The 18,865-nt window shown below is 50.8% G+C and overlaps 3 protein-coding genes across 3 annotated transcripts; 2 read left to right on the top strand and 1 right to left on the bottom strand.

Annotated features, from left to right (window-relative positions):
* Positions 1 to 337: 337 nt before the first annotated feature.
* On the top strand, positions 338 to 6,529 carry Nup98 (nucleoporin 98 and 96 precursor). The gene is made up of 7 exons (XM_055623645.1): positions 338 to 720; positions 1,148 to 1,290; positions 2,381 to 2,602; positions 3,294 to 3,535; positions 3,935 to 4,089; positions 5,063 to 5,174; positions 5,289 to 6,529. Exons 1-7 carry the CDS (start codon positions 700 to 702, stop codon positions 5,504 to 5,506), a joined length of 1,113 nt encoding a protein of 370 aa, XP_055479620.1. The 5' UTR covers positions 338 to 699; the 3' UTR covers positions 5,507 to 6,529.
* Positions 6,530 to 8,990: 2,461 nt separating this feature from the next.
* Chrna10 (cholinergic receptor nicotinic alpha 10 subunit) lies at positions 8,991 to 13,171 on the top strand. Its single transcript, XM_055623451.1, has 6 exons — positions 8,991 to 9,104; positions 9,438 to 9,583; positions 10,088 to 10,233; positions 10,587 to 10,741; positions 11,311 to 11,843; positions 12,378 to 13,171. Exons 2-6 carry the CDS (start codon positions 9,523 to 9,525, stop codon positions 12,824 to 12,826), a joined length of 1,344 nt encoding a protein of 447 aa, XP_055479426.1. The 5' UTR covers positions 8,991 to 9,104; positions 9,438 to 9,522; the 3' UTR covers positions 12,827 to 13,171.
* A 1,665-nt stretch (positions 13,172 to 14,836) lies between these two features.
* Art1 (ADP-ribosyltransferase 1) lies at positions 14,837 to 18,264 on the bottom strand. Its single transcript, XM_055623709.1, has 4 exons — positions 18,202 to 18,264; positions 17,138 to 17,915; positions 15,934 to 15,975; positions 14,837 to 14,898 (listed from the first exon to the last, which is right to left on the bottom strand). The coding sequence occupies exons 1-4, from the start codon at positions 18,262 to 18,264 to the stop codon at positions 14,837 to 14,839; spliced, it is 945 nt and encodes a 314-aa protein (XP_055479684.1).
* Positions 18,265 to 18,865: the final 601 nt, after the last annotated feature.

Raw genomic sequence — 18,865 nt, 5'->3', positions numbered from 1 at the left:
AAAAAAAAAATCCCCAAAATTTAATGTTGAAATTACTATGTCCTAGAGCATAGTAATGCTTACATAGTAAATAATATATGGTTATGTCTTAGATATTTTTCAAATCCATTTTGATGTATAGGTTTATATTTGCATATGTTTATATATAAGGACAACAGTTATGAAAAATGATTTTGCAATTTTTTTCAATTTACTGTATATGGACAAAGTTTTCTATGTAATGTAGAGAGATATCATTCTTTTTTAATAGCCACCTCACTTCATTTTACCAATAATGGAGTAATTATTTTAAGCCAGTTTTTGAGGATTACTCTTTGATTATCTACTTATGTCTATCTCTTTCATGTTAATTATGGCAAGAAAATGGGAAGGGAGATTTTTTAACCCAAGCCATAACATTCAGAGGTATGGCAGCATACTCCTTTAATCCCAGCAGAGGCAGCAGGATCTCTGAGTTCAAGGCCAGCCTGGTCTACATAATGCGGCCCTGTCTCAAAAACAAAACACAAACTGTAACATCAGTGACCAGCTTGTCGCCATGCAGTAGTAAGATCTGGCGATGCTCTTGTCCTGCAGGTGTGGCACCTCTCAGAAGAGAAGCAAATCAACGTATGCTCCCAGCTGGATTGGAAACGTGCACTCGCTGTCCATCTCTGGTATTTCCTCCCACCAACAGCCTCCATCTCCAGGGCTCTCAGCATGTATGAAGACGCCTTTCAGGTGAGTGTGTATTCAGCAGAGCCAGGTGAGAACCCTGGTGGTGTTTCGTCTTCCAGAGAAGGCCTGCAAACATGGTGGGCACGCCTTTAATCCCAGCACTTGGGAGACAGAGACAGGTGGCCTACAGAGAAAAAGCCATCAAACTTACTTTATAATACAGTACTTATTGCTGACTGCCCTCTTTGAAAGTACAGACGTAACAAATTCAAAACTTCATACTTGACTTGCCTCTAGACATGGCTCCTCTTCAGCTTTTCCAGCCACTTGCTCTGTGGTGGGTGTATTTGTTTATTTTTTTTTCTTTTGATGTTTTAAAAGTTTAGAAGTATTACAGCATCCTTAATACAGGTAATGAATAATTGACACATGATAATACTGATTGGGGAAAAAAAATGTCATATTGGTCTTTTCAAATTTTTCTTTTCAGAATACTTGTGAGGGTGATAAATATGCCTGTTCCCCTCTTCCTTCATACCTGGAGGGTTTTGGCTGTATGGTAGAAGAAGAAAAAGACTCCCAGAGACCACTTCAGGATGTTTGCTTTCATCTCCTAAAACTCTACAGTGACAGGTCAGTCTCTCCACTCTACATATGAGTGAGTGTACAGTTGGACAGGAATTACCACAGCAAGCTGTCAGCACAGTGACCTAATGTGATTTAGGAAATTGGGGAAGTATCGTTGCTATAAATTAATTTTGTTGTTGCTGGATTTTACATAATTGAAATCATTATGTACTCTTTTGTGCCTGGCTTCTTTTCACTCAGCGTTATGGTAGGATTTTTAACCAAGTTAATACAAACAGCAGAAGTCAGTTTGGGGTGGATTCTTTATTTTGGCTCTGCATATTTTTGCATAATTTGCATATTGGTGGGTAGTTAGATATTGTTGGTATGGCTATTAGGGATAACTTATGCTCCTGTGAATATTTACAAAACTGGCTGTATGAAGCCATGTCTTTGGCACAGCTACTTGGGAGACAGGTGTGAGAGGTTCAGTGGAGTCCACAAATACCCAACTTTTTAAAAAAGTGATTGTTATTTTACATTCTCACTAGTAATGTATAAAATTTCTAATTGCTTTATGCCCTCTGTGTAGCCCTGCCTGTCCTGAAACTTGCTGGACCTCAAACTCACAGAGATCCCCCTCTCTCTGCCTACCACAGGCTAGGTTTAAAGATGTGTGCCACCACTGCCTACCAATTTCATTTGTTCCAGTAGGTTAGAAGTATTAAGCTAAATTTTGGTTGTTCCAATAGGTTAGAAGTACTGGGAAGGCAGAGGCAGGCAGATCTGAATTTGAGGCCACCCTGGTCTACAGAGCAAGTTCCAGGACAGTCAGGGGTACACAGAGAAACCCTGTCTCAAAAAAGAGAAAGAAAAAAAATGACAGATACTATAATAAAGGATAGAAGGAATGGAAATTGTAAATGTCCCGTACATTGGGATGGTCAAAGGCATAGGTCAAACCAGTACCAATAAACCTATTTATTGGATGGTACGCCCTCATAAGAGATGTATGGCTGGTATTTCTGTGTAGGGGCTACTGATAAAGCCTCTAACACTTTGCCCTCCTTATCATCTTCTGAGACACAGAACAGTTAAGCTGTTCAATACAGATGATCTGCTAGCTGAGTGTCCTAACTGAATACTTTCTTCTCAGACACTATGACCTGAACCAGCTGTTGGAACCCCGAAGCATAACTGCAGATCCCTTGGACTACCGCCTAAGCTGGCACCTTTGGGGAGTGCTTCGTGCCCTTAACTACACCCATCTCTCAGAACAGTGTGCAGGTGTGCTACAAGCCAGTTATGCTGGCCAGCTGGAAAGTGAAGGACTCTGGGAGTGGGCTGTCTTTGTCTTCCTGCACATTGACAACTCCGGGTGAGTGAAAAGCCATTGAACTCACTGAGTATATCCAGTACCTCAGGGAAATACCTAAGGATTCCTTTTCAGATTCAGTTCAGTAAGTGATTTTCAACCTGTAGATCATGACCCTTTTAGGAATCAAAGGACCCTTTCATAGGGTCACCCAAGACTATTGGAAAACACAGATATTTACATTACAATTCATAACAGTAGCAAAATAATAGTTTAGGGGGCTTACACAACATGAGGAACTGTGTTAAAGGGTCGCAGCGTTAGTATGGTTGAGGACCACTGGCGTAGAACATCTGTTAGATACATGTGATAAATGTGATAAATCTCAAGATCCAAGGGCCTGGAGCCTCAGCAGTTGAGAGTACTTCTCCTTTTCCATAGGATTTGAGTTCGAGTCTCCGCACCTCTGTTGGGCAGTTCACAGCTGTTTACAGTAACTCCAGCTTTGACACCTCTGACCTCCAAAAGCGCTACATTTATGTGTAAATACACACCAGCACACATACATACACATATTTTGAGATAATTTAAAATACTGACTTTGGTTTGTTTTGTTTCAAGTTTGAAGTAGTCCTCCAACGATGGAGATTGTCCATTTGAGTGACTGCCCAAGGGACCTCTCGTAGCCATCCATCCATTGTAGCCTTCTCCATGACCAGTGATGATGCTTACTCAAGCTTCTGTATTCCCATAGCATGCGGGAGAAGGCTGTTCGAGAGCTGCTGACAAGGCACTGCCAGCTGTCGGAGACCCCTGAGTCTTGGGCTAAGGAGGCTTTCCTTACGCAGAAGCTTTGTGTGCCTGCTGAGTGGATTCATGAGGCCAAAGCAGTTAGAGCACACATGGAGTCCAATAAGCACTTGGAGGCCCTCTACTTGTTTAAAGCTGGTCACTGGAACCGCTGCCACAGACTCCTCATCCGGCACCTAGCTTCTGGTGAGTGCAAACCTACAGCTCTTAGAATTCTCTCTTGTCTTTCTAACCGTGGTGGTTCAAGCAGAGGTGATGTTCCGTTCAGGACATGGCAAGGCATAGTTCAGATGCTGCAGAGAAGGCCTGGTCTAGGTGAGGGTCTGCGAGGCAGGGAAAGATGGCATTGCTATAGTTACTGTCTTAGTGCACCAAAAAGTGCACCAAGCTCTGCATACTTGTGGAAATGTTAACCAGCGCTCCAGAAACAGCTGCTCAGCAGCCTGAAGCCAGAAGGTCCTCACATGTGCCCTTACTTTCACAACATTCTTTCTCTTTCCTGCCTGGCCTTAGATTTATGCCTGGTCCTGTACACTGTTGAGACTCACACCCTTGTACACTGAAGTCAATGTTTTGTTTCTTCAGATGCCATTATTAATGAGAACTATGACTACCTGAAAGGATTCTTGGAAGATCTGGCACCTCCGGAGCGCAGCAGCCTGATTCAGGACTGGGAAACATCTGGGCTTGTTTACCTGGATTATATCCGGGTAATTGAAATGCTCCACCACATTCAACAGGTACCCAAATTCCTCACACCACTGTCTAATTTCCCTTTTCTTGGGCACTTAAAACCGGAGACTTCAAAAAGCTATACCGCAGTTGGTTGTGGGTACATGACTTTAACCCCAGCACATGGGGGTCAGAGGCAGGTGGATTCTGAGTTCTGTGACAGCCAGGCTTGGTAGAGAGCCCTTTACAAAAAAAGCCAAGGTGGCACATAATTACATTCTGAGCACTGGGGAAGCAGGGCAAAAGAATCAGGAGTTTGAGGCCGGTTGAGGCTGTGTGAAACTTAATAACCATTGGAGATGGGACTTTGGGGTTTTAGCTAGTTTTACCCTATAACATAGGCCAGCCACTAACACTAGGATGTTAGTGTTATAGCCTAGGATGGCCCTTTTTTAGTATTATTTTAGTATAATTTGAGAGTGGGGTCACAGGTGTGGAAGTCCAAAAGACAAGTTGTGGAAGTGGGTTCTCTGCTGGGAATCCAACTCAGGTCATCAGGCCTGTCAGCGAACACCTTTACCTGATGAACCATTTCACTGGCTAGCTCTACTTTTCTCCGCAGTTCAGAGCTCAAGCTATTAGGTGTCCCGCATTGACTAAGTTAATAGCCTCTCCATTTTCCCGGAGGGAGTGGACAGTGACATTGACTGTAGTATGTATCTGACAGGGTTTTCATGAAGATTACACAAAATAGAGACCAGGGCTTGGGCACAGTACCTTACACAACAGTTCCTATCTTCATCCATTTCTAATTTATAGCCTAAATCCAAAGTCATTGAAGAAACCTTGTAGTTGAAATGAGTTTATTTTTACAGAGTGCTGTGAATTTGGGAGCTAACGGTATGGTTTTGGTTTTAACCTGCCGGTTCAAGTGCCAGGATCAAAGGTGTGCCTGCCTCCCACACCACCACCACCACCACCACTACCCTGATTGAGGCAGAAGTTTCTTTTGTCCTTACTGGCTTTTCTGTTTCTGTGTAGGTGGAATGCTCAGGTTATGAACTAGAGCACTTACATACCAAAGTGACTTCACTGTGCAACCGGATAGAGCAGATTCCGTGTTACAATGCCAAGGATCGCCTGGCTCAGTCAGGTAAGCGTGTAAGCGTGTGCGCTCTCCTGGCTCATGGCTTACTTCCTGTCTTCATGGCTGTTACACTGCACAGCAGTCCCTGGTGCCCGCCCTCACTCTGATTTTTCTCTCTAGATATGGCCAAGCGTGTAGCCAACTTGCTTCGAGTAGTGCTGAGCCTTCAGCATGCCCCTGATGCCGCCTCCAACTCGACGCCAGACCCTCAGCGAGTTCCTTTGCGTCTCTTGGCTCCCCACATTGGCAGGCTTCCCATGCCTGAGGACTATGCCTTGGAGGAACTGCGTGGCCTCACACAGTCCTACCTTCGAGAATTGACTGTTGGGAGCCAGTGAGCCTGGCTCTTGTCACCACACTCACGCCCGTTCACACTCACCACACAGCAGTCCCCAGCACTGTTGGCATTGACACTTTGCCCGTCTCTGGGCTGACTGTGGAGTCCTCCGTCCCTTTCTGCTGCCCCAAGCAGCATCCTCTACTTGGTCAGGGCTTTTCCTAACCCTGAACATAGCCTGTGATAGTGCACAAGGGCTTCTAGAACCAAAAAAAAAAAAAAAAAAAAAATCACCATTTGCCAACCTCAAGACCATTCAATTTCTTTTTCTTTTGAAAAATGGTCAATAAAACGTCTTTGGCAGAACCTCACAAAAAACAGGGAACTCTTTCCTACAACCAGAGTTCTGAATCTTGTGTGTAACACACACACACTCCCATGCCAACTTCTAACCTCCACCACTTTCAGCCCTTTTGTACCATTATTGTCTGAGGCAGGTAAGACATACCTGATAAGTGACTGGCTGCCCTTCCCTAACAGATTTGTCCCCATGAGGAGCAGTGGTTCGGGGAGTCAGCGAGCGTGCGACCTTACTCTTCGACATGTCTGAGATAGAAGGCTGTCTGCCATAGAGGCAGAGATCTTCAAGGCTCTTGTGTCCTCACCTTGCATATCCCGTGGATGTCCCACTACCATGTGCAGATGAGGTCTCTGCCCTTGATAATCAGTCCTCCTCCTGCATTTGCCAGAGGACTTTGGGGGTTTCTCCCTGCCCTCCCATCTAGCCAAGAACATCTCCACCATTCATCCACCCTCCCAGAAGCTAAAACTGTCCCTGGGGCAGGTAGAAAAGGCCTTCACCACATTGCCGCCAGCTGTGGGAAGTCCCAGGCACTGGCCTGAGACAGCTGATATTTGGGGCTGTCACAGACAATATGGCCACTGCTGGGTCTTTATGCATGAAGATTATGTAAAGGTTTTTATTAAAAAAAAAAAAAAGTATATATATATATATAAATGATCTAGATTATTTTCCTCTTTCTGAAGTACTTTCTTAAAAAAATAAAATGAAATGTTTATAGTACTGGTGGTATTGGCTTTCTCTTTGTCTACATCATTAGTTAAAGAGAGAACAAGTGGGGTGGGGCTGGAGAGCTGACCCAGGTTAAGAGCACTGGCTATTCTCACCAACCCCATAGTGGCTCACAACCCTCTATCATGAGATCTGGTGCCCACTTCTGGCATGCAGGTGTACATGCAGACAACATTGTATACATGATAAGTCTTTTAAAAGAGAGAGAGAACAAGGGGCCTGGAAAGATGGCTCAGTGGTTAAGAGTACTGTCTGCTCTTCCAAAGGACCCGGGTTCAATTCCCAGCACCCACATGGCAGCTCACAACTGTCTGTACTGCCAATTCCAAGGGATCTGACACCTTCATAAATAAGATCAAATTATTTTTTTAAAAAAGAACGAGGTTCTGAGAAGTTAGTTCAGCATTAACCACACAAGCCTGACAATTCAGAATCCTCAGAAAAAGCCAGATGTGAGCCAGGTATGGTGGCACATGCCTGTGATCCCAACACTCATGCAGAAGCAGGCAGATCTCTTGAGTTCCAAGCCAGGCTGGTCTACAGAGAATCCAGGGACAGCTAAAGCTCCGTAGAGAAACCCCAGTCTCAAAATAAAAAAAGAACATGTAGCACCCATTTGTAATCTCATTTGTAATCTTTTTAAAGGATTTTATTTTTATGTGTTCAAATGTTTGGCCTGCATTTGAGTGTACTCTGTGCCTGGCAGCACACTTTAGTTTTATTCTTTGAGAACTTACATGCTACAATGTATTTTAAGCAGATCCATCACTACCACTCTCAAGTCCCATCATTCTTGGGTTTTTTGTTTTGTCTTTGCCCTAATGTATTAATGTCTTACGCATTTATGTGGTTTGCCTGCATGTATGTCTGTCTACCACTGTGTGCCTAGTGCCTGTGGAGGCCAAAAGAGGACATCCACTCCTCGGACTGAAATCAGGAACAGGCGTGCGCCACTGTTTTGGTGGGAATCGAGGAACAGCCAGTGTTGTTAAGCACTGAGCCACTTTTCCAGCCCCATTTTCTCAGAGCTCTAATCGGGAAGGTAGGAGGTGGAGACAGGAGCATCACTGTGGAAACTGACCTGCCATCTAGCCTGGAGAAGGAAGCGCCACAGCAGGAACTAGAGACTGTCTTGAGGAGGAAGACGAGCCAGTTGCCAAAAGTGGTCACAACCTCAGGCACACATGACGCTCACAAATCAACACTGGACAGTTGCGTGCTAAGCTGAGATTCAGAGGCGCACAAACTTTCTTTTCCTAGCAGTGCTGGGAATTAAACTCAGGGTCTTTGCGTGCTAGGCAAGATCCCTACAGTTGAGCTAGATCTCAGCCCGAAGGCTAAGTTTGTAAGGGCAGATTTAGGGACAAAGTTATTGACTAATAACTGCTACACACAGATTTGTGCTCACATTCTGAGTTCAAATTGTTCTGCTCGGTTCCGCGGGTTTTTAAGCCGAGAGTCCCTCTTTCCTAAGGGTAGTAATGATTACTGAAGTGGCTGTTTCACATGAGCCTGTTTTGAGGATTGAATGAGAACACAAGTCTACTCATGTTCTACTTGTTGAACTGAGGAGTAAGCAAATTCCAGGCAGGTTTAAACCAGGCTTCTGTAACATCACAGAATTGGAGGATGAAAGAACAGAGTAGGTCTGCCTTGTCTGAGTCTTCAATTCAGTGTGGACCCTTGAGGCCAGGGATTGATCAGCTTGCAATCCTCCTCCCTCCACAGCTGACTCAAAGAGAAGGACTGGGCTTCTGGCAGAGAAGTCTCTCTTTGTGCCAGAGATGGCTCCTGGCTTTAGCAGAATTAAGGGTTAGTGGTATGGGAAGTACCTGCTTGTAGGGCAGGAACTATTTCCTTCCTGTTACTGGAAAAGGAAGGCTGGGTTGTAGTTCGGTTCTTACAGAGTACTTACCTAGCATGCAGGAGGCTCAGGGCTGTGCATGCCGAACTCAGGAGGTGGAGGCAGGAGCTCAAGGTCATCCCTGACTACATTGGGACTTCAGCATAAAGCTGGGTGGTGAGCACATGCCCATAATCCACGTATTTGGGAGGTGGAGGCACAACCTCACGATCGTCTTCAGATACACAGGGTTCTGAAGTGTATGTCTTCTTTATGACTGTATAATCCCCACTCAAACCCTTCACGGCCTCACTGGGAGGAAAGGTGTTGGTCTAAAAGGAGCCTCCAGAATTCAAGCAATGAATGTAACTTAGCTGGGGGGGGGGGTTCAGTTCTCATCCACAGCCCCCCCCCCCCCACACACACACACACATACTTTTAAAGCCTTAATGTTTTGCACCTTCAGATGCTGGCGTCTCAGAACTTCCCAACCCCCAGGATGAGCCTTCATGATGATTTACCCAATTTGAATAATTTAGGGCCCAGCACCCTCAGGTGTCAGCTTCAGCTGCTCCGTTCCCATGGGCACCAGTGTGCCAGCCCTGCTACTGAACCAAGAAAACAGCCAGTGGAAGAGGGGCTGCTGTCCTGTGCCTCAGACCCCCAGTGCTGATAGACTTCCTGTCCATTCTTCTGAAAGCAACAAGCTATCTCAGAGCCCAGGTACAGGGGACGAATTTTGACGGGGGGGGGGGGGGGGGGGGGGGGGGGGGGGGGGGGGGGGGGGGGGGGGGGGGGGGGGGGGGGGGGGGGGGGGGGGGGGCAGGTGCTGTAAGAGGAGAAGCAAGGAGAACGAAAAGAAACGAGAATTGAGAGCAGAGACAAAGACTGTTACGGAGGAAGAAAGCAAATTGAGACAGAGAGGTAAAAAAGGGCACTGGTCATACAGAAAAGGGAGACGCTGAAGCGGGAGGAACAGCAAATGCCAGGGGCTAGGTGGCACTGAGGGCGGGGGTAAACTGGAGGCGGGGAGGAAGACCTCAAGCTGGTTTCCAGGTACTGTTTACATCGTCCCGCCAGCTGGGCCCGCTGGCCTGCGTCTGTCCTGAAGACTTGCCCGCCCTCTGGCTGTGGTGGGGCCATGGGGACCAGGAGCCACCACCTCGGCCTGAGGGTCCTGCTCCTGCTCCTTCTGCCTGCAGGTAATGAACCAAGCCTCTCTGACACTGCTGCTCTTCCTGCCCACCCAAACCTCCGCCTGTCTCCACTTAGGCTGCAGTGCCTGCTGAGAACAAGCTACCTGGGGCATGGGAGGAGAAAGAAAGGAGACTTGCCTGCCAGGGCGGGGGCTAGGGAGGCAGGGACCATGCAAAAAGCCAGGTGTGGCCACAGATAGCCATAACCCCAGTGCTGTAGGGACCTGAGCCAGGAGGCTGCTGGGCTTGCTCGCCAGCCTAGCTGAAAAATGGCTAGCTGCAAGTTCAGTGAAGGACGGTCTCCAGAGAGCAAGTCAGAAAGTGACAGAGCCAGCCAGCTAACGCCCTCCTCTGGCTTCTATGCATATCTGAGCACACATAAGCAAACAGAACATACACCATCAGAAAGAAGTGTGTGAGATCATGGTAGAGGGGACGAGGCTCCAGCTGAGGAGTTGAAGGATGTGAAGAGGGTCCCAAACTACAGTCAGATCCTTCCCGGTCCTCCAGAGTGCCTCGGAGCTGAGGGCAGACTGGCACACAAGCTGTTTCGTGACCTGTTCGCCAACTATACAAGTGCCCTGAGACCCGTGGCAGACACAGACCAGACTCTAAATGTGACCCTGGAGGTGACGTTGTCTCAGATCATTGATATGGTATGACATGGCAGTGGTACAGCTGTGGGGTGTGGATCAAGGGGAGAAGGGCCGTCTCGTTATCCTTTTCCGGTGTGTTAGTGAATGATGACAGTGGCCACTAACTTCAGTGTACCCGCCGGTGGCCCAAGACTTTACACACTGGAAGGCACTGACTCTCCACCCAAGCCGGAATTATCTGAGGGATTAACTGATGAAATGGAGACTGGAGAACCCACCAAGGGCCCATGAGTTCAAGCCAGGATGGGGACCTGGGCTGTCTGAGCACGCTGGCCGTGTGGGGGCTGCGCAGAGGCCCGTGCATGAGTGTGCACGAAAGGGCCCGTGCACACACACGCGTCTGCCCCTGCCAGGACGAGCGGAACCAGGTGCTCACCCTGTACCTGTGGGTCCGGCAGGAGTGGACAGACGCCTACCTGCGCTGGGACCCCGGAGCCTACGGCGACTTGGACGCGATCCGCATTCCCAGCGGCCTAGTGTGGCGGCCAGACATCGTACTCTACAACAAGTACTGCCGCTGCCCCTTCTCCTTAGAGTCCATCTGCCCTCGACACGCACCGGGTCCTCTCCCAACACCTAGCAGAGTTGCTGGGACACCCGGGAAACTTACCCCCGGGCCCCTCCACGTCACTTTCCGTTATCGCACTGACTGACCACACACACACGCTGGGTGTCTGCAGGGAATGCGCTCTGTCGCCCAAGCCAGTTGCAGCTCTCCAAGAGAACTGTCTTGGATCCAAGTGTTGCCCTGTGGTAACGCCACCCTTCCGTGCCCAGGGGCCGCTGGCTAGCTCTCCGGCCTCCAGCCTGGCCCTTGGTACTTTATGCCACCCCACCGTTAGGTACTTTGCCTCTCCCGGCCAACTCGCAGCACTGAGCATCTTCCGGGTCCCTCGAGGCGTTCCACAGATGCCTCCTTAGGTCAGCGTGAGGCTCAGGTCCACCCCCGGGGTCACACAGGCCTTCTACGCTCTGCTCCTGGCCTCCTCTAGACCTCCAGAGGCCCAAGTGAGACTAAGGGGGTTGGCGCCGCCGCGCTGCCCCGCCCACTAGAGCTCTCGCCCTGCCTGTCCACAGGGCCGACACGCAGCCACCTGCCTCGGCCAGCACCAACGTGGTCGTGCGGCACGACGGCGCCGTGCGCTGGGACGCACCGGCCATCACGCGCAGCTCGTGCCGCGTGGACGTGTCGGCCTTCCCGTTCGACGCGCAGCGCTGCGGCCTGACCTTCGGCTCCTGGACGCACGGCGGGCACCAGCTGGACGTACGCCCTCGGGGCACCTCCGCCGGCCTGGCCGACTTCGTGGAGAACGTTGAGTGGCGCGTGCTGGGCATGCCGGCGCGCAGGCGCGTGCTCACCTACGGCTGCTGCTCCGAGCCCTACCCGGACGTCACCTTCACGCTGCTGCTGCGCCGCCGCGCCGCCGCCTACGTGTGCAACCTGCTGCTGCCCTGCGTCTTCATCTCGCTGCTGGCTCCGCTGGCCTTCCACCTGCCGGCCGACTCCGGGGAGAAGGTGTCCCTGGGCGTCACCGTGCTCCTGGCGCTCACCGTCTTCCAGCTGATCCTGGCGGAGAGCATGCCGCCCGCGGAGAGCGTGCCGCTCATCGGTGAGCCGGAGAGAGCGGGAGGGCGGACTCTGGGTGGGTGTGTGTGTGTGTGTGTGTGTGTGTGTGTGTGTGTCTGTGTGTGTGTGTGTCTGTGTGTGTGTGTGTCTGTGTGTCTGTCTCTGTCTGTGTCTGTGTGTCTGTGTGTCTGTGTGTGATAGAGGGAGCCCCTCACCGCCAGGCGCTCGAGAAAACTGCAGTGAATGAGAGCTGTGTGCCAGGCATTCTCCTGTGCGCTTGGCTTTTGTTCGCTCGGAGGAGCTACGCTGTGAACCAATGAATAGGTTAGTCCAGAGGTACGGGAACGACCAGTATCTGTCCAGATTACAGCTCAAGTCTGATCCTGAGCCGGGAAGATAGTGAGGTAGCAGACAACTTCACAGCCCTAATAGGAATGAGAAGTTGGGGAGGACTCAGCTCTTACCTGCCCTTCCCCTGGCTGGGTCTGGTGCTGACGTTCTGTTTATGATGCGGCGGCTAGGAAGCCCAACAGTGTCCATGTCCTATCGGGGCTCACAGTGCGCTCTCGTCCCACAGGAAAGTACTACATGGCCACTATGACCATGGTCACATTCTCCACAGCACTCACCATACTCATCATGAATCTGCACTACTGTGGCCCCAGCGCACACCCAGTGCCTGCCTGGGCTCGGGTGCTCCTGTTGGGACACTTAGCCAAAGGCTTGTGTGTGCGGGAGCGAGGGGAACCCTGTGGGCAGTCCAGGCCACCAGAATCAGCCCACAGCCTCCAGCCTCCAACTGGTCCCCCAGTGGGCCCTTGTCACGAGCCACAGTGTCTATGCCACCAGGAAGCCCTTCTGCATCACGTAGCTTCCATTGCCAGCACCTTCCGCAGCCACCGGGCTGCCCAGCGCCGCCATGAAGACTGGAAGCGCCTGGCTCGAGTGATGGACCGCTTTTTCCTGGGCATCTTCTTCTGCATGGCTCTGGTCATGAGCCTCCTCGTACTGGTGCAAGCCCTGTGAAGGCCAGGAAAGGGATCTCAGCTGTGCTTACCTCACCACCACCCGGCAGGTGGTTGTCGGTATTCAGATAGGCTAGCTAGTCTCTTCGCAAAGGGCTGCTCTGAGTCAGAGACACCCCGTTAGGGCCCGGGCTTCTGACCTCACAAGCCACAAACAGCCTTCGTGATCTACATGCCCTAACCTAGGGGGACCTAAACCCTGCTAATTCTCCCCTAATTCCAATCGTTAAAAGGTCAAAGTACAGACCTGGAGAGTAAGGCTCAGGGTCGCTGAGCAAGGTAGAGTACTCCTGTAACTCCAGCACATGAGGGCTGCGATAGGAGAATTACCATAAACACAGGACAGCCTGAGCTACAGAAAAATGTTGTCTAAAATAAATAAATAAACAAATTACCACCCCAGTGTCTACACTTGGAATTACAGCTGTTAGCTGGGGAAATCCAGGTTATTTTTCTTTTGTTGAGACAGAGTATCACTCCACAGCCCTTGCTGGCCTGGAAGCTGCTAGGTAACTCAGGCTGGCCTTGAACTTACAGAGAGGTAACGCCACGCCAGGCCAGCATGTAGGTTACTAAGGAAACAAAGCTGTACATGTTCTTGCCATCCTTAGGAGTTGCTGTTACAGAGAGTCACCTTGCTTGTCCCTGCTGAGGCTCTAGTCTCCAGAACAGAAGGTTGTGCAGACATCTGTCCCGGAGCTTCAATCCATAATAAATGAGCCTGCCCAGCACCTGCTCCTTCCATCCATAATAACTGAGTGCCCAGCACCTTTTCTGTGCCCTGGCTTCCTGGGGCCTGCAACCAGAAGTTGGGGATTCAGGCTTGTCTTTATAGATAGGAATCTCAGGACTCACAGAGTTCTTTAAAAGTCACGTTTATTAGCCAGGTGGTGGCAGTGGCAGCAGCACATGCCTTTAATCCCAGCATTTGGGAGGCAGATGCAGGAGGATCTCTGTGAGTCTGAGGCCAGCATGGGCTACAGAGCAAGTTCTAGGATAGCCAGGGCTACACAGAGAAACCCTGTCTTAAAAAAACAAACAAAAACCACATTTATTTACTTATTTATTATTTATCTGTGTGTGTGTGTGTGCACGTGGACAGGTGCGTGCGTGCACACCTGGGTAAATTTGTGGACGTTAGAGAATAATGTGGGTAGTGGCTCTTTCCCTCTGCCATCTGGGGCCCAGGGATGAAACTCAGGTTATGAGTGGCAAGTACCCTTATTGCTGAGCCATCTCGCCAGCTCAGAAATTACATTTTTGGTAACAACAATGGCAAATAGATAGATTGATTAAATGACTGGGGTTTCACAGGAACCTTGAGGGAAGGCATAAACTTTTCCGTTATTTCCCCCGCTGTCCACCCTTACAGCTAGACACAGCCACCCTGTTCTCGCATGCTGACATTTAGAGGGCTCTGCCGTGTTTCGGGAAGAGCTGGTGCAGGAACCACCACACACGGGCATTGGCTGCTTTCTTGCTGTCACAGCTCCTGGCACTTTCTTTGTGCCTTCCTCCCAGTCCTTACCCATAAGAAACTCAGTCTGACCAGGGAAAACTCAGGGACCAATAGAAACAGAGAGGCAGGCACTATAACCTAGCCAGGTGGCAGAGATGAGGAAGGGCTTCTAGAGGGGTGAACAAGGCTTTCTGGGTAGACATGGGGGGCATTTAAGTGATCCCAGCATGTCCCATAGCTGAGTGCGCTCTGCATTATCACCCACAAGGAACTGAAATCTGGCTCCAAGTGAGTCTGCCTGTCCTAGGGTCCTCTGACCTCCAGTGAGTCCCATTCCTACAGCCCTGGGTGAGGTTGGATCTCCAAATTCTCTCCTATGTTTCCATCAACAGGTCTGGCAATTGCCAGGGAGGGCCCCAGAGTTCCCTGCAGTTACACTGGTTTCCCCAGGATCATGCTATGCTTGAGGCGCACAGGTGACCAACATCTTTCAGGAAGGCCCCGGTCAACATCTGATAGGTCACGGGAGACCTGGATTCTCTGGAAGGGCCCTCAGACAAGGAACAAGAGCAGCAGCAGCAGGAGAGAACAGGAGGCAGAGAGGGAGCCCGGGGCTATGGGAGAAAACGAGGGATTTAGGAGCAGTGTGAGGTCATGAAGATGAAAGACAGAGAAACCGGCAGAGAGGGCTGGAAGGACCAAAACCCACAGTGCAATGAGAGCGATGAGAGAGAGACAGCTCTCATGCAGTGGCCACTCGGCTCTGTCCGTCTGCTGTCTGCTGACACTGCGGAGCCACCATCCTGCAGTGTGGACGAGCCTCGAGGGCAGAGGTCTGAGAGAGAGAGGGTGAGGCTGAACCTGGCAGCTCTATCCATGCCTGGTTGGAGTCGTGATGTCCCAGTGGGAGTGTGGAGGCAAAAATTCTAAATTTTCCCAATGTCTCAAATTACGCACCATCTGAATGTAGAGGCCCAAGCAGGATACAGCAATTTGCTTGCCCAGCATCCCAGCACTAAGGAGGCTAAAGCAAGAGAATGCCCATTTGAGGCCAGCCTGAACCGCATATGAGTTCCAGGACAACCCGGGCTACAGAGCAAATTCCCTAGTCTCAAAAACAGAACAAAAGGTCCGGTTTAAAGTTGGAGAACCAGCTTCTTAGTCACTCTGCAACCCTGGCCGAGTCACTTTGTCTCTACTCTCACTGTACTACATGAGGACAGTGTTCTAGGTTTTCCTGTAGAGGGCTGTGGGCAGAGGGTAGGAACTGTTGGGCAGTTCAAGGTTCAGCTCTGCAGCCAGGCTATGGACGTGATTCCTCAGTAGCTGTGTGGTGAAGGACACAGCTTCTGTAAAAGTGGCTAACGGGGGCAAGATGGCGCACACCTTTAATCCCAGCACTCGGGAGGCAGAGGCAGGTGCATCTCTACGAGCTCAAGGCCAGCCTGATCTACAGCCAAGGCTACACAGAGAAACCCTGTATTGAAAAGCCAAAACCAAAACTGAGAGAGAAAAAAAAAGAAAGAAAAAAGAAAGAAAGAAAGAAAGAAAGAAAGAAAGAAAGAAAGAAAGAAAGAAAGAAAGAAAGAAAAACAAGATAATCTAGTGAGGGCCTCAGGACAGCCTGCTCAAATGTCTTCATCTCTTACCTGAGCTATCCAGCCAGCAGGGCCCATACTTGCACCTCTTTTCTGAAAGAAAGAATGAAGAATCAATGCTTCAGCAGCTGATTGGAAAGGACCTCAGAGCTCTGATGATCAAATGTTCATTTTCTGTAATTCTGCTGCCTTAGGAAGGACCTCCCAGACCACCTTCACTTAACCTGAGCCCTGAGGACAGAAGAGAGATAGTCACAGGAGCCAGGATCTCTCTCTCTCTGGCTCCACACTCCCAGCTCCCTTTCCTATGAGCTGTCCCAGACAGAAGGGGTTGGTTTGTGTTCTTGGCCCTGCTTTCTTCATGGCTCATGATGCTGTTCAAGGTGGGAACTGAGCCACATTGGACGGCCTCCCATTTCAGCCACGGTAACTGTGGCCTCTCAGCAATAAAAGTTAGGCCTCACGTAGCCAGGAGCAGAAGGCCACAGCCCACAGGCCACAGGCCACAGCCCACAGACCTTCTCTATTCCTTCTCTGTTGTGGAACAGGCCAGGGGATGGAGGAGGAACAGCCAACATGCTCCCGACCACAAGCTGGCACGGCTGAACTGGAACTTTGAGGCACATCACACACCTGCTTTCTCCCTGCCCCGCACAGGCTGGTGCACGTTAATCTCCGTTCTGTCTGGTAAAACTGCACCTCTCCAAAGCTGGGGTCGGGAGTTTTAATCAACTCCTTTTCTTAAACCTTATTCTATTAGCATGTGTGAGATAGGGGATCAGGTGTTTCCCAGGGTTATGTGGAGTCGGTTCTCTCCTTCCACCTTTATAGGGACTCTGGGGACTGAGGAATTGTGGCAAAGCTCTGTTACCAGAGGAGCCACCCTGACGTTCCCTTTCTACTTAGTTTTGCCAACAAATGACCTTGGTGTCAGTGCTACGGTGGCTAGAAACTAATTCCTTTCCAGCTTCCAGCCGGGGCAGCAGCCTGACCCACGTGTGCCTGTCCTTTCAAAGGCCCTGGCCTACCTCCTCCTGTATATGCAGGGCGTTCCCCACCCCACGACTCCGTTGCCTTATTGCCTGGGATTCAAGTGTGCCCTCAGCAGGGATTCGAGGGGCCTGCCACCCCTCGCTGCTTTCACCACTCACGCTGGAACCCTTTGGCTGGGAATGGGATGGGGCTTGGATTTGTCGAAGCTCCTGGCGGACACCAGAAGACCATCTTCGTAGGGCTGGCCTGGCTTGCTCCTCACCTTTGATGTACTCGCAGTTGTAGGTGCTGCGTTTGCCCAGAGCTCGCAGGTAGATGCGTGCGGGACCCTGGGCAGGTCGGCTGGCATTGACCACCTGGAAAGTCTCAAAAGGAGGGATCAGCACCTCTTCCTCTTCTGGGAAAAAGGAGTATCCCCTGATGGGGACCCCGAGGCAGGTCCAGATGCCAAAGAAGGTGTCCTTGCCAAACTGCTGGGCGGCAACATTCTTGAGGGACGCAGAAGCAAAGCCCCCCAGCCTAACGGTGGTGCCAGGCCCTGCTGGCCGGAAGCGCAGGCCGTGCACCCCCCTGTACACCTGCCGGCACCCGCGGGACCCGTGGCTCCCAAGCAGGTCCAGGGCCTCGGTGAGCAGGAAGTGGAGGGTCTTGAAGGAGAAGTGGTGGAGGTAGTGGGCCCGGGAGCGGCCTGCCTCACGCACTGCGGCATTGAACTCCTTGTGCAGAGGGCTGTTGGCCGTGTAGGCCAGGAGCGCCACTCCGTGCTCATCCCGGAAGCCCGGGGGTGGTGGGGGCAAGGGGGTTGGGCTGAGGCCCCACGATGACCCCCAGGCCCTGCGCTCCTGCCATTGGCTGTTGGCCAGAGCCCAACCATCCGCGTATACTTTGTTGGCCTGGAACTCTGAGTGGTTGAGATCTGGCAGAGCCGCTGTCATGTCTGCTGCACAGCCAGCATACTGGTCATCAAAGGACGCTGCGGCCATGTCCAGGGGTGCTTCTTGAGAAAAGATGTCTAGTTGTGTGATAGAGTAGCTTTGCACCTGAGAATAGGGGAGCATGGAGAACTGAGAGGGCGGTCCCTAGGACAATGGGAACTGGGTCATCCAGAGTCCCCCTGCTCTGAGACAGGGCCTGTCTGCTCAGAAAGGCAAGAAGGACCGCAAACATATCTGGAGGGAGAGGGGACTGGGAACTAGCAGCCGCAGGCTCCCCAAGGTGAGGGTTTCAGGAGTCACCTAGGAGGGACAGATGGGTCCCCAGGGAAGCGCTGGACATTCTTCCCTCCGCTCAGTGTCCTGCTAGGCTGGTGGTGGAGGATAACCATACCTGAAGCCCATCACGGAGGCCCACAGACACCAATAGGAGAGACATCATGGCAGGAATCTTCATGTTGGAGGTGACCCTGGGGCAAGCTGCAGTCTCTTTTCCCTCATCTGGAAAATTGGGGTGTTAATATCTACCCTTCAGGAACCCTGGGGGTGGCTCTGAGGAGGCCCGGCCCTGGTGGTCACACTGCAACCACACTGTCCACATTTGGTTGGTTTTGTTTTAAACGGGGTTTTACATAGCCGTGCTGACCCGGAACTTGCTACTGGGCCAGAGATGACCTTTAGCCTTTGGCCTTCCTGCGTCCACCTCCTAAATGGAGGCATGATGGATATGGACCACCCGCTCATTTACTACAGAGTAAGACAGACACATTTTGCAGTACAAAGTAATGATGTTGTAGGAAGATGGGTGTGGCACGGTCACCCCATTCCAGCCTCACACGCTCCTGCCCTCAGGGAGAAATGGCCAGTGATAATGGTGCCTTTCTCAGAAAATATTTGAACAGTATAATTGTTTTCCTCCCCGCACCCCGAAGTGCTGGAGGTCAAACCCAGAGCCTGGTGTATGCTGGACAAGCACTCTACCATTGAGCTCTGAATAATATATTACATACAACACACACACACACACACACACACACACACACACACACACACACACA

This window comes from Psammomys obesus, unplaced genomic scaffold, assembly GCF_907164565.1.
Source record: "Psammomys obesus unplaced genomic scaffold, mPsaObe1.curated_primary_1811, whole genome shotgun sequence".
Taxonomy (NCBI): domain Eukaryota; kingdom Metazoa; phylum Chordata; class Mammalia; order Rodentia; family Muridae; genus Psammomys; species Psammomys obesus.
Note: the sequence above shows the minus strand (reverse complement) of the source record. Positions and strands in the feature narration are given on the sequence as shown.